At 48.5% G+C, this 17,350-nt stretch overlaps 1 protein-coding gene across 1 annotated transcript in view; it reads left to right on the forward strand.

Annotated features, from left to right (window-relative positions):
* Nucleotides 1–17,350, forward strand: part of GALNT14 (polypeptide N-acetylgalactosaminyltransferase 14) — a 125,855-nt gene that overhangs the window by 102,638 nt on the left and 5,867 nt on the right. Inside the window, exons 12-13 of the mRNA XM_060026323.1 lie at nt 3,111–3,194; nt 3,678–3,822. Coding sequence (XP_059882306.1) covers nt 3,111–3,194; nt 3,678–3,822 — 229 coding nt within the window. The remainder of the gene's footprint in view (nt 1–3,110; nt 3,195–3,677; nt 3,823–17,350) is intronic.

Below are 17,350 nucleotides of genomic sequence, written 5' to 3' on the forward strand. Positions count from 1 at the left end.
GATAGCCCATTAGTCCTCCGCAAACTGAGAAATGGGTATAATTACCCCTGTTTTACAGATGAGGAGACTGAGTCCTCTACAGGTTCAGGTACCTGGCCTGGATCACACCATTACAGGAGGGGGAGAAGGCTCAGATCACACCTGTCAGATTCCAAAACTCTGTGATGTTGCATTCCCCAACCCAGGGTTGATTTGAGTAGAGAAAAATGGCAACTTCATTGATGTTATCATTCGTCTTTTGCGGGGGGCGGCCGGTGGCTTTTGTCATCTAATGTCCCTCAGTCATTCTAAGGCTGTTGACAGATGGGATTTTTGCAGCCTGCTCTCCACAGGTCGAGCCCATCACTGCCCGGGAGGATTAAATCAGAGGCTGCTAAAGTGATTTGTGTTTCTGAAACCATAAACCCACACTGTCTCCACTTCTCCTACTCAGAGCCTCCCACGGCGTTTATTCTGAGTCCTCAGCCAACTTCCGGTCTTTTGGCCACGTGGGTCCACCCCTCCTTTCTTCATTGCCCTCCCCTCTCCAACTTGGGTTCCACCTTCTTGCTTAAAGAGAATGCTTAAAAGATGATGTCCTCAGATCTCTCGCTCTGTTGGGCATCTATCAACCCTCCCTGGTGAAGTTCTCTTAACCCTGGATGAACCCGACTTTGTACCGTTTCCTCCCCGGTTCATAGGCTGCTGAACGGTTCTGGGCCTATCAGGTGGTGCTGCTACCACTCCGTGGCCATCAGGCGCAGGGAGGCCCTTGGTGGACCTCTTGAGCCTGCCACCTTGCCTGGCCAGCCTTCTCCCTCAATCTCCATTTGTACCTTTTCCACTCTCCCCAGCTGCTGAGTCCACCCCACTCCTTTCACTCACAGAAGATGACACCTCTGTTCTGTAGATGAAATAGCACCAACTTCCCAAGACAGACGAACCTGTATCTGCACCATCCTTCTGTCTCTTTCATCTTGAAGGATAAGGTGTGCCTCCTGTTCTCCGGACACCCTCTTCCCCCCTGCATTCATTCATAAATGATCATTAATCGAGGTCCCACCGCCTGGATTCATCTCCTCCTGCCTGTCGGCTTCTCGCACTTTAATGTGCACACAGATCTCCCGGAGATCTTGTTAAAGTGTGGATTTTGGTTCGGTAGGTTTGCAGGTCTGTAAGCCCCACGTGGTGCCGGGCTGCTGGTCTGAGGACCTCAGCTGAAGGAGCGAGGTTTCAGGGCGATGGTTGCCAAACTGTCTGTACATCGCAGTCACCTGGGGAGCTTCAAAAACTCTGCTGCCTCTACTCCACCCCCAGAGAGTGGATTTCCCCTGGGCTGTGGCCTGGGCTGTAGAATTTGTAAAAGAACCATCCCCCCACCATCAGGTGATTCTGATGCACAGACAGTGTGGGAGCCCCCGTTCTAGGGGACTTTGCCCTCTTTCACTCTCCCTGATCACCCATCTCTCTCCTCTATTGCATGGTCCCCGTTAGCATTTAAATTTATTCAGTATCTTACATAGTTTTTAAAAACAAAAAAGGAAGAGAAGGAAAGAAAACAAACTATAAGAACTCTCCCTCAGGGGCTTCCCTGGTGGCGCAGTGGTTGAGAGTCCGCCTGCCCATGCAGGGGACACAGGTTCGTGCCCCGGTCCGGGAAGATCCCACATGCCGTGGAGCGGCTGGGCCCGTGAGCCATGGCCGCTGAGCCTGCGCGGCCGGAGCCTGTGCTCCCGCAGCAGGAGAGGCCACAACAGTGAGAGACCCGCGTACCGCAAAAAAAAAAAAAAAAGAACTCTCCCTCAGTCCAGCTTTGCCCATCACCTACACCCAGTCTTTTGCTCCTTCAGAGCCAAGCTTCATGAAAGAGCTGCCTGCATCGCTGTCTGCTGCTCCCCTCCCCCTTCTCCTGACTGTGACCTGAGGCCGTGCCCCTATCCCCTGCGATCACTCCCACCTGGCCCACCCATGACCCCCTGGGACCCCTTACCTTTCTCTATGTTACCCCATTGGTATGAGACTTCTCCCACCCAGCCCCCTTCAGGCACACTTCTGATCTCGGTTTCCAGACCTGCAGTCTTGGCTCTTGTCCTGCGGTGCAGGCTGCACCTCTTAAAGGGCTAACAGCGCCACATTGTTCTCTGCTTAGAACCCATCCATGGCATCCCATTGCCCTGAAAATGAAGTCCAAGCTCCTCCACAGTATTTCACAGGACCTTTTATGGTCTGCATCTTCATCTCTCCTCCCACCCACCTGCCCTCTCCCATGCCCCCACATACATCCGTTCACACACACACATTCTAACCTGCACCACTGTTCCTGCCAACAGACCCCTTCCCTCTCCATGTGCACTAATCTCTCTCTGCTATTCCCCTGGCACTACCAGGGGCCCCCACCTCACCCACTTTCCGGTTTGTCTGGACAACGTCCACTTTCCTTCCAGATACCAGCTTCCACAACACCACTCGACCACCACTGACCCGACAAGCATGGGGCCGCCTCTGAGGTGCTCCCACCCCACATCCACGTCGGGCTGTGAGCACCCGGTTCGTTACCTGTCTCTCTCTTGCTCGAAAGTTCACCATCACGTCCCACGTTGGGCACAATGCCTGGCGCGTACTAGGTACTCAGGAAATACGTGATGAACAAATACATGACCAAAGCCCAGAACCAGCTGACGAAGAGGATTCTTTGAGGCTGGGCTGGTTGAGGCAGGGCGTCGGGGGGATGGCAGTTCAACAGCAGAATCCAAAGAGAGATTTGGAAGTAGACCCAGAGCCCCGGCGGTGAATTAACAACACGCGGAATGTTCTCATAGCCTCGTTTTTAATGAAAAGTAAAAACAGCCCCAAATTCTGTTTCCAAGTAAAGCACAAATCTTTGGTGTCATGACCGCTCCACTGTGAGATATTGCTAAGTGTTTCCATAGCTCCGTCTGGAGCTCTCAAAATCTCTCTCGGTTATTTTCTCCGGCACCCTCCAGGGAGACGTGGGTGCAGAGCATGGACACGGTTAGTGCTGTACGCCTCCCAGCCTGGAGGGCTGGTACCTCCTGGGTCCATGTTGCTCGTACCCATCTCTGACACAGCTGTATTTTGTCTCTGTGTCTGCCCTCCCCCTTCGCCCCCAGTATTGAGAGCAGATTGAACCTGAGGAAGAACCTGCAGTGCCGGAGCTTCAAGTGGTACCTGGAGAACGTCTATCCGGAACTCAGGTATCCGCCCTGTGGTTTGAGCCTTTGCTAGCTGCAGGGGGAGACCCTCCGCTGACTCAGTCTGGAGAAGGGACCCCCTGTGGCCATCTGGATGAGGGCTTTTAAGTATATGGAGGTCTAAGGCCAGTTGGCTCCACTTATCCCTGAAACCAGAAAGAGAATTCTGTTAATCAGTAGCATGAGGGATTGAGGTTAGCTGTAGCAGTATTTCTCAGCTGCTGGGCTTTGAACTCTGGGGTGTGACCTCAGGGCATGGACTCACTGATTCCATTCCAGGCTCCAGTCTCCTGGGTTGTTCCCTGCTGCCTTGCTGCTAGCGGCCCCTCCCCCATCCCCAGGCCCCGAGCAGTGCAAGTCATTGTAACACAGCCGGGGTGAAATGCCCCTGCCATTCTCCAAACACTGCCCGACCTCTCCAACTGCTGCTGTTACTACTAATCCAAAGAGTAGTGGTTTCTCATCCCTCCCGTGGCTTTCCTCTAGAGTACCCAAGGACTCCTCCATCCAGAAGGGCAGCATCCGACAGAGGCAGAAGTGCCTAGAGTCTCAAAAGCAGAAAGACCAAGAGATCTCCAACCTCAAGTTAAGCCCCTGTGTCAAGACTGAAGACAAGGATGCAAAGTCCCAGGTAAGGTAACTGGCTGGGGATGCTTGAACGTGTGAATGGACTTGGCCTCTATTTCCTGCTTCTACATGAATCAGGTGTCTAGTTATACCCGGAGCTTAACAGCAGAGCAAGAGAAGCACGATCCCCCTCACTCTGGGACTGGGTTCACTCCGCTTGGTTTCCAAATGCGCAAACTTTCTCTGAAAGACGCCTCACCAGGCAACTTAGCGCCTATAGGAATTACCCGTTAAATTAGCAGGAGTTTAATGAGGCTGTCATTGGTGTCCAAGCTGCTGGCAGTAAATGTGGGCTGATCAGGCAGGGTGGGCAGCACAGCTACCTCAAAAATATGAGATGCAGACAGAAAAGCATCCTGCTGGGTGACACTGTCTCCAGGTAAAATGCCTGCTCTGTGAGTCTCCCCGCTGATTTAACCCTGACTTCCAGACAGTCATGACAGATGTGGTACAGCCTTCCCCATCATCCACCGCCCCCATCTCTGGGCAGGGCCGTCGATCATCCCCTTTCTGCCTCAGCAGGCCTGTGGCTCCACCTCTGCTGTCTCCTGCTTCCCCCAGGTCTGGAGGGACCATCGTCGCCCCTTCTCGGAAAGGTTTCCTTGTTCCTTAGCTGTTTCATCAACACTGTGGGTCAATGTACTCCCCTCTGAGGAAAGAACTCTTTTAAAGAGTCACTGACAAATTCACAGCCTGTCTCAGCCTCTGTAGCACTTGCCCTGCTGGATGCATGAAAACACATCCATCTTATAGCTTCCCTCCTGGCTCTGGAGACACTGCATGATCCCGATTGTCCTGCAATCCTGTTCTTTCCACCCGCTTTTGTTTTTTTGTTTTTTTTTTTTTTTTTTTTTGGCTGGCTCCCCTCCCCACTCTCATACACTTATGGTGAGTAATCACCCAAGTTCTCAGTTCACTGTTCTTTTCTCTGTAACTGGTTCCTTGGAGATTTTATCCATGCTTCCAGCTTTGGCAACCTCCTTTGTTTTATTTTTTTTGTTTTACCATCTTCATTGGAGTATAATTGCTTTACAATGGTGTGTTAGTTTCTGCTTTATAACAAAGTGAATCAGTTATACATATACATATGTTCCCATATCTCTTCCCTCCTGCATCTCCCTCCCTCCCACCCTCCCTATCCCACCCCTCCAGGCGGTCACAAAGCACCAAGCTGATCTCCCTGTGCTATGCGGCTGCTTCCCACTAGCTATTGGTTTTACATTTGGTAGTGTATATATATCCATGCCACTCTCTCACTTTGTCACAGCTTACCCTTCCCCCTCCCCATATCCTTAAGTCCATTCTCTAGTAGGTCTGTGTCTTTATTCCTGTCTTATCCCTAGGTTCTTCATGACTTTTTTTTTCTTAGATTCCATATATATGTGTTAGCATACGGTATTTGTCTTTCTCTTTCTGACTTACTTCACTTACTTCACCTCTGACAGACTCTAGGTCCATCCACCCCACTACAAATAACTCAATTTCGTTTCTTTTTATGGCTGAGTAATATTCCATTGTATATATGTGCCACATCTTCTTTATCCATTCATCCGATGATGGACACTTAGGTTGTTTCCATCTCCGGGTTATTGTAAGTAGAGCTGCAATGAACATTTTGGTACATGACTCCTTTTCAATTATGGTTTTCTCAGGGTATATGCCCAGTAGTGGGATTGCTGGGTCATATGGTAGTTCTATTTGTAGTTTTTTAAGGAACCTCCATGCTGTTCTCCATAGTGGCTGTACCAATTCACATTCCCACCAGCAGTGCAAGAGGGTTCCCTTTTCTCCACACCCTCTCCAGTATTTATTGTTTCTAGATTTTTTGATGATGGCCATTCTGACCGGTGTGAGATGATAGCTCATTGTAATTTTGATTTGCATTTCTCTAATGATTAATGATGTTGAGCATTCTTTCATGTGTTTGTTGGCAGTCTGTATAACTTCTTTGGAGAAATGTCTATTTAGGTCTTCTGCCCGTTTTTGGATTGGGTTGTTTTTTTTTTTGTTATTGAGCTGCATGAGCTGCTTGTAAATTTTAGAGATTAATCCTTTGTCAGTTGCTTCATTTGCAAATATTTTCTCCCATTCTGAGGGTTGTCTTTTTGTCTTGTTTATGGTTTCCGTTGCTGTGAAAAAGCTTTGAAGTTTCATTAGGTCCCATTTGTTTATTTTTGCTTTTGTTTCCATTTCTCTAGGAGGTGGGTCAAAAAGGATCTTGCTGTGATTTATGTCATAGAGTGTTCTGCCTATGTTTTCCTCTAAGAGTTTGATAGTTTCTGGCCTTACATTTAGGTCTTTAATCCATTTTGAGCTTATTTTTGTGTATGGTGTTAGGGAGTGTTCTAATCTCATAGTTTTACATGTATCTGTCCAGTTTTCCCAGCACCACTTATTGAAGAGGCTGTCCTTTCTCCACTGTACATTCCTGCCTCCTTTATCAAACATAAGGTGACCATATGTGTGTGGGTTTATCTCTGGGCTTTCTATCCTGTTCCATTGATCTATATTTCTGTTTTTGTCCCTTTACCATACTGTCTTGATTACTGTAGCTTTGTAGTATAGTCTGAAGTCCGGGAACCTGATTCCTCCAGCTCCATTTTTCATTCTCAAGCTTGCTCTGGCTATTTGGGGTCTTTTGAGTTTCCATACAAATTGTGAAATTTTTTGTTCTAGTTCTGTGAAAAATGCCAGTGGTAGTTTGATAGGGATTGCATTGAATCTGTAGATTGCTTTGGGTAGTAGAGTCATTTTCACAATGTTGATTCTTCCAATCCAAGAACATGGTATATCTCTCCATCTATTTGTATCATCTATAATTGCTTTCATCAGTGTCTTATAATTTTCTGCATACAGGTCTTTTGTCTCCTTAGGTAGGTTTATTCCTAGATATCTTATTCGTTTTGTTGCAATGGTAAATGGGAGTGTTTTCTTGATTTCACTTTCAGATTTTTCATCATTAGTGTATAGGAATGCCAGAGATTTCTGTGCATTAATTTTGTATCCTGCTACTTTACCAAATTCATTGATTAGCTCTAGTAGTTTTCTGGTAGCATCTTCAGGATTCTCTATGTATAGTATCATGTCATCTGCAGACAGTGACAACTTTACTTCTTTTCCAATTTGGATTCCTTTTATTTCCTTTTCTTCTCTGATTGCTGTGGCTAACTTCCAAAACTATGTTGAATAAGAGTGGTGAGAGTGGGCAACCTTGTCTTGTTTCTGATCTTAGTGGAAATGCTTTCAGTTTTTCACCATTGAGGATGGTGTTGGCTGTGGGTTTGTCATATATGGCCTTTATTATGTTGAGGAAAATTCCCTCTATGCCTACTTTCTGGAGGGTTTTTATCATAAAGGGGTGTTGAATTTTGTCGAAAGCTTTCTCTGGACATCTATTGAGATGACCATATGATTTTTCTCCTTCAATTTGTTAATGTGGTGTATCACATTGATTGATTTGCGTATATTGATGAAATCTTGCATTCCTGGAATAAACCCCACTTAATCACGTTGTATGATCCTTTTAATGTGCTGTGGGATTCTGTTTGCTAGTATTTTGTTGAGGATTTTTGCATCTGTGTTCATCAGTGATATTGGCCTGTAGTTTTCTTTCTTGTGACATCCTTGTCTGGTTTTTGTATCAGGGTGATGGTGGCCTTGTAGAATGAGTTTGGGAGTGTTTCTCCCTCTGCTATATTTTGGAAGAGTTTGAGAAGGATAGGTGTTAGCTCTTCTCTACATGTTTGATAGAATTCAGCTGTGAAGCCATCTGGTCCTGGGCTTTTGTTTGTTGGAAGAATTTAATCACAGTTTCCATTTCAGTGCTTGTCATTGGTCTGTTCATATTTTCTATTTCTTCCTGATTCAGTCTTGGCAGGTTGTGCATTTCTAAGAATTTGTCCGTTTCTTCCAGGTTGTCCGTTTTATTGGCATAGAGTTGCTTGTAGTAATCTCTCATGATCTTTTGTATTTCTGCAGTGTCAGTTGTTACTTCTCCTTTTTCGTTTCTAATTCTATTGGTTTGAGTCTTCTCCCTTTTTTTCTTGATGAGTCTGGCTAATGGTTTATGAATTTCGTTTATCTTCTCAAAGAACCAGCTTTTAGTTTTATTGATCTTTTCTATCATTTCCTTTATTTTTTTTCATTTATTTCTGATCTGATCTTTATGATTTCTTTCCTTCGCTAACTTTGGGTTTTTTTTTGTTCTTCTTTCTCTAATTGCTTTAGGTGCAAGGTTAGGTTGTTTATTCGAGATGTTTCCTGTTTCTTAAGGTAGGATTGTATTGCTATAAACCTCCCTCTTAGAACTGCTTTTGCTGCATCCCATAGGTTTTGGGTAGTTGTGTCTCCTTTGTCATTTGTTTCTAGGTATTTTTTTTATTTCCTCTTTGATTTCTTCAGTGATCACTTCGTTATTAAGTAGTGTATTGTTTAGCCTCCATGTGTTTGTATTTTTTCCAGATCTTTTCGTGTAATTGATATCTAGTCTCATAGCGTTGTGGTCGGAAAAGATACTTGATACAGTTTCAATGTTCTTAAATTTACCGAGGCTTGATTTGTGACCCAAGACATGATCTATCCTGGAGAATGTTCCATGAGCACTAGAGAAAAATGTGTATTCTGTTGTGTTTGGATGGAATGTCCTATAAATATCAATTAAGTCCATCTTGTTTAATGTATCATTTAAAGCTTGTGTTTCCTTATTTATTTTCATTTTGGATGATCTGTCCATTTGTGAAAGTGGGGTGTTAAAGTCCCCTACTATGAATGTGTTGCTGTATATTTCCCCTTTTATGGCTGTTAGTATTTGCCTTATGTATTGAGGTGCTCCCATGTTGGGTGTATAAATATTTACAATTGTTATATCTTCTTCTTGGATCGATCCCTTGATCATTATGTAGTGTCCTTCTTTGTCTCTTCTAATAGTCTTTATTTTCAAGTCTATTTTATCTGATATGAGAATTGCTACTCCAGCTTTCTTTTGATTTCTATTTGCATGAAATATCTTTTTCCATCCCCTCACTTTCAGTTTGTATGTGTCTATAGGTCTGAAGTGGGTCTCTTGTAGACAGCATATATATGGGTCTTGTTTTTGTATCCATTCAGCCAATATGTCTTTTGGTGGGAGCATTTAGTCCATTTACATTTAAGGTAATTATCGATATGTATGTTCCTATTCCCATTTTCTTAATTGTTTTGGGTTCGTTATTGTAGGTCTTTTCCTTCTCTCGTGTTTCTTGCCTAGAGAAGTTCCTTTAGCAGTTTTTGTAAAGCTGGTTTGGTAGTGCTGAACTCTGTCAGCTTTTGCTTCTGTAAAGGTTTTAATGTCTCCATCAAATCTGAATGAGATCCTTGCTGGGTAGAGTAATCTTGGTTGCAGGTTTTTCTCCTTCATCACTTTAAATATGTCCTGCCAGTCCCTTCTGGCTTGCAGAGTTTCTGCTGAAAGATCAGCTGTTAACCCTATGGGGATTCCCTTGTGTGTTATTTGTTGTTTTTCCCTTGCTGCTTTTAATATGTTTTCTTTGTATTTAATTTTTGACAGTTTGATTAATATGTGTCTTGGCGTATTTCTCCTTGGATTTATCCTGTATGGGACTCTCTGTGCTTCCTGGACTTGATTAACTATTTCCTTTCCCATATTAGAGATGTTTTCAACTATAATCTCTTCAAATATTTTCTCAGTCCCTTTCTTTTTTTCTTCTGGAACTCCTATAATTCAGATGTTGGTGCATTTAATGTTGTCCCAGAGGTCTCTGAGACTGTCCTCAGTTCTTTTCATTCTTTTGTCTTTATTCTGCTCTGCAGTAGTTATTTCCACTATTTTATCTTCCAGTTCACTTATCCGTTCTTTTGCCTCAGTTACTCTGCTGTTGATCCCTTCTAAAGTATTTTTAATTTCATTGTGTTGTTCATCGTTGCTTGTTTCATCTTTAGTTCTTCTAGGTCCTTGTTAAATGTTTCTTGCACTTTTTCTATTCTATTTCCAAGATGTTGGATCATCTTTACTATCATTTTCTGAATTCTTTTTCAGGTAGACTGCCTATTTCCTCTTCATTTGTTTGGTCTGGTGGGTTTTTATCTTGCTCCTTCATCTGCTGTGTGTTTTTCTGTCTTCTCATTTTGCTTATCTTACTGTGTTTAGGGTCTCCTTTTTGCAGGCTGCAGATTCATAGTTCCTGTTGTTTTTGGTGTCTGTCCCCAGAGGCTAAGGTTGGTTTAGTGGATTGTGTAGGCTTCCTGGTGGAGGGCACTAGTGCCTGTGTTCTGGAGGATGAGGCTGGATCTTGTCTTTCTGGTGGGCAGGTCCACATCTGGTGGTGTGTTTTGGGGTGTCTGTGGACTTACTATGATTTTAGGCAGCCTCTCTGCTAATGTGTTCCTGTGTTGCTAGTTGTTTGGCATAGGGTGTCCAGCACTGTAGCTTGCTGGTCGTTGAGTGAAGCTGGGTGTTGGTGTTGAGATGGAGACCTCTGGGAGATTTTCGCCATTTGTTATTACGTGGAGCTGGGAGGTCTCTTGTGGACCAGTGTCCTGAAGTTGGCTCTCCCACCTCAGAGGCACAGCACTGACTCCTGGCTGCAGCACCAAGAGCCTTTCATCCACACGGGTCAGAATAAAAGGGAGAAAAAGTAGAAAGAAAGAAACAGGATAAAAGAAAATAAAATAAGATAAAATAAAATAAAGTTATTAAAATAAAAAATAATTATTAAGAAAAAAATTTTTTTTGAAAAGTAAAGAAAAAACAGATGGATAGAACCCTAGGACAAATGGTGAACGCAAAGCTATACAGACAAAATCTCACACAGAAGCATACACATACACACAAAAAGAGGAAAAGGGGAAAAAATAATAAATCTTGCTCTCAAAGTCCACCTCCTCAATTTGGAATGATTGGTTGTCTATTCAGGTGTTCCACAGATGCAGGGTACATCAAGTTGATTGTGGAGCTTTAATCCGCTGCTCCTGAGGCTGCTGGGAGAGATTTCTCTTTCTCTTCTTTGTTCTCACAGCTCCCAGGGGCTCAGCTTTGGATTTGGCCCCACCTCTGCGTGTAGGTCGCTGGAGGGCGTCTGTTCTTTGCTCAGACAGGATGGGGTTAAAGGAGCCGCTGATTCGGGGGCTCTGGCTCACTCAGGCCGGGGGGAGGGAGGGGTACGGATGCGGGGCGAGCCTGCGGCGGCAGAGGCCGGCATGACATTGCACCAGCCTGAGGCACACCGTGCGTTCTCCCGGGGAAGTTGTCCCTGGATCCCGGGACCCTGGCAGTGGCGGGCTGCACAGGCTCCGCGGAAATGGGGTGTGGATAGTGACCTGTGCTCGCACACAGGCTTCTTTGTGGCGGCAGCAGCAGCCTTAGTGTCTCATGCCCGTCTCTGGGGTCCGCGCTTTTAGCCGCGGCTCGCGGCCGTCTCTGGAGCTCCTTTAAGCAGTGCTCTTAATCCCCTCTCCTCGCGCACCAGAAAACAAAGAGGTAAGAAAAAGTCTCTTGCCTCTTAGGCAGGTCCAGACTTTTCCCCAGACTCCCTCCCGGCCAGCTGTGGCGCACTAACCCCCTGCAGGCTGTGTTCACGCCGCCAACCCCAGTTCTGTCCCTGCCTCCGACCAAAGCCCAAGCCTCAGCTCCCAGCCCCGCCCGCCCCGGCGGGTGAGCAGACAAGCCTCTCGGGCTGGTGAGTGCCGGTTGGCCCTGATCCTCTGTGCAGGAGTCTCTCCGCTTTGTCCTCTGCACCCCTGTTGCTGTGCTCTCCTCCGCGGCCCCGAAGCTCCCCCACTCCTCCACCCGCAGTCTCCGCCCGCAAAGGGGCTTCTAGTGTGTGGAAACCTTTCCTCCTTCACGGTTCCCTCCCACCGGTGCAGGTCCCGTCCCTATTCTTTTGTCTCTGTTTATTCTGTTTTCTTTTGCCCTACCCAGGTACTTGGGGACTTTCTTGCCTTTTGGGAAGTCTGAGGTCTTCTGCCAGCATTCAGTAGGTGTTCTGTAGGAGTTGTTCCACATGTAGTTATATTTCTGATGTTATCTGTGGGGAGAAAGGTGATCTCCGCGTCTTACTCTTCCGCCATCTTCCCTCTCTCCTCTGTTTTCTTGATTCACAAATTCTGTATCTTCATCCATCCATGAATTCATTCATTTATTCATTCATTCACTCTACAAACGTCTGTGTAGACTCTGTTGACTGTGGAGATGCATAGGTGAAGGGCTAGGTTGCAGGCCACCATGGCCCCTCGAGGGATCTAATGCAAAAAGAAGCAAGTCAGCAGCCATTTTGATATAATCTCTGTCCTGGAGAGAGTTTGGTCCTCGGTGCTATAGAAGTGCAGAGAGATGATATCCAACTTCTACACAAGGATTGGGGAAGTCTTCCCAGAGGACCTGAAAATGAGTTGTATCCTGAGAGATGAGTAGAAATAGGCCAGGTCACGAAGGGAAGAAAGGGCAGGTGGGCAAATCCAGCATGTACCAAGGGCCGGGGCTGGGAGCCAGGGTGCCTTTGAAAGGCTGCAGGGAGATTGTGGTCAGAGGGGTAGAATGGTGAGGGAGCAGCAAAGGTAAGACTGGAGAGGAGGGAAGAGGCGCGTCATGGCCCCTTTTCCCAGCTGAGGAGACTGACTTTTATCCTCAGGGGTAGGAGGCTGTGAGAGCCCAGGAGGTGGCTCCAGGATGGCGGGTTTACACTGAGACATCCCTGCCGGACTCTCCCTCTCAAACACAGGGTGATCTAGTGAGTCCACAACCACAGCAAACGCCTCGGAAACTCAAGCCAACAGATGGCTCCAAGCGCCCGTCAGGCTCCCCGGCCACCTCATCACGCCACTAATTCTCTCCTGTCCGTCTTCCATGGCTTCTCTTTCTCCCACATCCCCCATTCCTGCAAATCCCGTCCCTTCTCCCCTCAGAATAGCTGCTCATGGCCCCAACATTCGCTTCTTCATGCCAGATCAGCGGCCCTCAGCCTCGGCACTCTTGACGTTTGGGGCTGGGTCACTCTGTGGTAGGGCCCATCCTGTGTACTGTAGGCCGTCTAGCAGCAGCCAGTCAGAGCTGTCTCCAGGCTTTACCAAATGCCCCTGGGGGACAGAACCACCCTGCTTGGGAACCACTGTGTTAGATGCTGGCCACAGCCTCCAGTAACATGTGCTCACCAAACCATTGTCCCCCATCCCCATGCAGCCTTCGATGGCTCCCCATTGTCTGCCACAGAAACCCACACTCTCAGCCTGGCATTTGAGGCATCGCACCACCAGCCTCCAGCCTGCTGAGATCTTTTCCAAAAATAATCTCCGCTCCAGCAAGACACGGAAGGGGGCTGCCTGAGTCAGACAGGAAAAGGGGAAGGAGACAGAGGTGTCGGTTTCACTCTAGGTGTGGCAGCCTGGCTGAGAATGATACCACTTGTCAGTGGCGTTTTGTAGAATGTGTGAGTAGATAACGCACGTCCCTGTCTTCTGAATCCACGTGTGGGCCCTGCTCATGGGGATCGCAAACAGCCAAAACGTTATCATCCCCCTTTCCCTGAGACAGAAGTTTGCCGCCTCTGTTTCCAGCAAAGTAGGGGTTTTTCTGGTACTTCATGTCTTTGGCTGCATAAGGAAGGTGGCGGGGGAGCCATAGGATCTCTGGGGCTCAGGGAGGAGCCACCCAATAGCCTGGCCCAGGGGGAAGCTGCCAGGCCTTTATTTGACTAGAGGAGAGTGGTACCTGTTCTGGCTGACGTCCCAGCGGAGTGCGAAAGGGGAGAGGAGAAAGCTGTCGCTGTGGGAAACTAAGGTTTAGCAGAGTAACGGGGTTCAAGTGAGCGAAGAGTTCTTTTGTAGAAAATCGTGCCAAGCTGTCACTCCTCTGTGCTCTGGAGAGAACAGTTGGGTGTGTGTGGCAGCAGTGCGAATTCAGGATATGGGAAGAACACAGGAGACAGGACGATGTTCAGTTCCCTTCAACAGATGACACCCGCCGAGTGTGCACGGTGCCCTGGGCACCAGGCTGCATGCTGGGGTGCCGGGTGGGATTACGCCGGGTTAGACACAGCCCTCTCCTAGCGGGACGTGCGGCCAACGGCAGGCCTGGGCTGCCTGTCCAAGTATTCTGAAGGCGTTGAACCCACTGATAGAAATCCGCACAGCAATTTCAGCTAGACTCGTCCCCCAAGTGTGTGGGCGTGTGCATGTGTTTCTGGGCGTGTGCACGTGTGTGCGTGGAGTATATACCCTTGCAGGACTGACTTATACTACGTTTCTCATGCTTTCGGTGTCTGCTACTCTTTCCTACGTAAACCACCCGTCCCGTCGTCCTCCTTCCCAGCGCCTCCTGCTAAGGTGATAACCCTCCTTTGCCTCTTCTCCCCTCTTGCGTCTCTCAGCTTGTCCTGCCTCGTGGCCTGTCCAGAGAAGTTGCATCTGGCCCTCAGACCCCTTCCTGTGCCTCGTTCACCTTCTCTCCTGCCCCTACCTCTCTGTCTCTGAGAGGCCACGCCAAGCCGATTAAGTGTTACTATTATCCTCGTTTTGCAGATAATGAACGTGAGACCTGGAGAAAATTCTCCAAGGTCACACACTAGTAAGTGAGGATTTGGAAGTAAGGCAGGATTTGGAAACCTGGCTCCACAGCTCTGCTCGAGCTACTGCTGCCGCTGGGGTCATGGCTCGTTCCGGGCCCTTTGATTCAGTTTAATCTTGGGAGACCCCTCCTCCAGGTCGTAAATATTAAAACGATAGATCAGCTCCTCCTTGACAGGAGATAGCTGGCAGGAGCTTCCTCCTCTCGGCCACTTCCCAGTGGCAGCCCCTGTGAGAAGGGAAACCAAGGTCACACCCCGTGTCGGGGGCCGGGGAGGGGGCAGACCAGAGAGTAGGCCCCTCCCCTGACACTGATGGGAACCGGGCAAGAGTATGAACGGAGGCCCACCCGCCGCGGACGCCACACCAGGCCAGAGGACACGCGTGGCGCTGGCTTCCAGCCTGGGCTGCCCCCCTTTACTTCCTACCCCACCTCTGTCCCCCACTGTGAACTCCCAGCCTGCATCTCCCTGTTTGGTCACTCCCCTCTCAAGGGTCCCCCTAGGGCCTGGGTGTGTGGACCTGGGACACAGTCCATCCTCTGGAACGGACCCAGGGGAGAGAGATCCACACAAGTCCCGAAATCAGGCTCGGGTTATTTGGGTGGTGGATTCTGGCGTCTTCAACACGTGGGGTGAAAGAGCAGCAGAGGATGGGGCTCGGGGGCCCTGAGCTCTGCTTCCAGCTGGCCACTGACTCTCCAGGTGGCGTGTCCCCGTGCACGTGGCTGTCCTCATTGTTGAAAGGAGACCGTCCAACCATGGCTGTCCTCTGGCCCCAATGCTGGCTCACGACCCTGCTCCACCGCAGCCCCATCCACCCCTCACCCTCCCTCCCTTCCCTTTCTTTGGCTGGTTTGTCAACCTTGGGAACAAAATATCTAACCTGCGTGTGTATTCAAGATGGCAGCAACCTGATGCCTTGGGTAGAAAGAGAAATACATCATCAGTTTGTAAATGTGTGAAGCCGCAGAAGCCTTCTGGGTAGTAAGTTTCCTCTCAATTTTATTGGATTCCCTAGAAAAATACTTGTGAAAGATAGAAAGAAGACAGATGCACCAATCTCACTGTATCCCCATTTAAAGAAAGGGAAAAAACATAAATGAAAACCTTTTTAGTGTGTCCTGCCACCTGGATCCCCAGCAGTTCAGGCTACTGGCTTGTGAGGGATGCATGCAGGCCACTAGGTAGCCTGGGTGGGTGAGATGAAGATCAAAGCTCTTCCCCCAAACCCGGACTCACACTGGCACCTCTCGGTGAGTCTGCCAGTGGGACAGGTTGCCAGCGGTCACCTTCCCTGCCTGACACCACCCTTCCTCCCCGGCTTTCTCAGCACACCCTTGGGAATGGCCCCATCACGACTGCCTCTCCAGCATCTGTCCTGGGAGGCGAAGCAAAGGCAGTTTTCCAAAGGAGGATCTCCAGGGCCGTCTCTCCTCCTGTTGGCATCCTCCACTATCACAGCCAACGGGCGGAGAGTAACTGAGCACTTGCTCCCTGTTCAGCACCACACTGGACACGTATATGTGTCACCCTCCGAGTACGGGGCTGCTGTAATCTGCATTTCAGAGCTGAGGGGACTGAGGCGCAGGGTTAAGTAACTCATCCAAGTTTATGGGGTTAAAAAACAAGCGAGCCAGGGTCTTAGCCCCGGCAGTCACTCCAGAGTCCAACAGCCTGGCCTAACACAATATGTACTGGGTGTATTCTTACAACTTGGAAGGAAAGGACACGATGGACTGGAAACAAAGATCCCCGAAGTGAGTCTAGTCCCAGTTGAAGGAGAGGAGCGTGTCTCAGAGCCGCCCCTGGTCAGAGGGCCCCCACCAGGGCACGGCTGACTGTCCCTGCGGGTGATGAAGGGCCCCCGCACAGCCAGTCAGTGCATCTGGGGGTCCCGCAGCCATACAGGCGCATCAAGAGGTCGGCTGAACTAAAGGTTCGCTTGGACCCACTCATTCATTCCCAGCATCTTGTCTGAAGCAGCTTCAGGGGCGTGTTCGATGGACGAGGGCAATGCCCAGTGTGGCCTACGAGGTTTGAGGCCAGCCCGTGGCCTTGGACGCGCTTGGCTCAGATCCCGTCTCACCAGGGAGGTCCCGCATTCACAGTCAACCCCAGGGTCTGCCCCTGGCATTGCCCAGAGCAACTACTGACCTCAGTCCACCTTCCATCCAATCGTACCTACTTCCCAGGGTGGCTGTGAGGGTCACGTAAACAACGGAAGGTGAACAATCAAGAACAGAAGCGTCCCTCGGCACCGAGTTACTTTGGCCGTCTAACCACAGCACAGCCAGCAGGGCTGCCTCCCATCCACTGTTTCTTCTCCGTTGTTTACTCTTCTCCACACGGGAGAATTTTTGAACAGGGAACTCACCACCAGCAGAAAATGATGTATGCTTCTGCCTTAAGGAAAACACAGCCCCCTAACGTCTGTCCACATGGCAATGTTTCTCTGTCCTCTCCAACCACTCCTTCCCATGTGTTGGAAAAAGATGGTTCACGGAGACTCTCCTCCAGGGGCTGGGCAGTGGGCTGAGTGCTCCACGAACATCTGCTTGTTTCAGCTTCACAATAACCCCCACTTCACAGATGGGGGTTTCACAGCAGGCTTAGAGGAGGTGACCAAGGCTACCCAGGTCATATGCTAGTAGCGCCAGAGCAGGGTTCAGACATGGCCCTGCCGCCTCCAGACACCAAGCTCTTAAGACTAGGCTAGGTAATGAGAATTTATTGCTCAGTGCTCTGTGGTGACCTAAATGGGAAGGAAACCCAAAAAAGAGGGGATATGTGTTTACAGATAGCTGATTCACTTTGCTGCACAGCAGAAACTAACACAACATTGTAAAGCAACTATATCCAACAAAAACTAAAAAAAAAAAAAGGCTAGGCTAGGGTTTCTCAACCTCAGCACAGTTGGCATTAGTACCAGGTAATTCTTTGTTGCAGGGACTGTCTGTGCATTGTAGAATGTTTAGC

The sequence above is a fragment of the Delphinus delphis genome, chromosome 12 (genome assembly GCF_949987515.2).
Source record: "Delphinus delphis chromosome 12, mDelDel1.2, whole genome shotgun sequence".
NCBI classification, from domain to species: domain Eukaryota; kingdom Metazoa; phylum Chordata; class Mammalia; order Artiodactyla; family Delphinidae; genus Delphinus; species Delphinus delphis.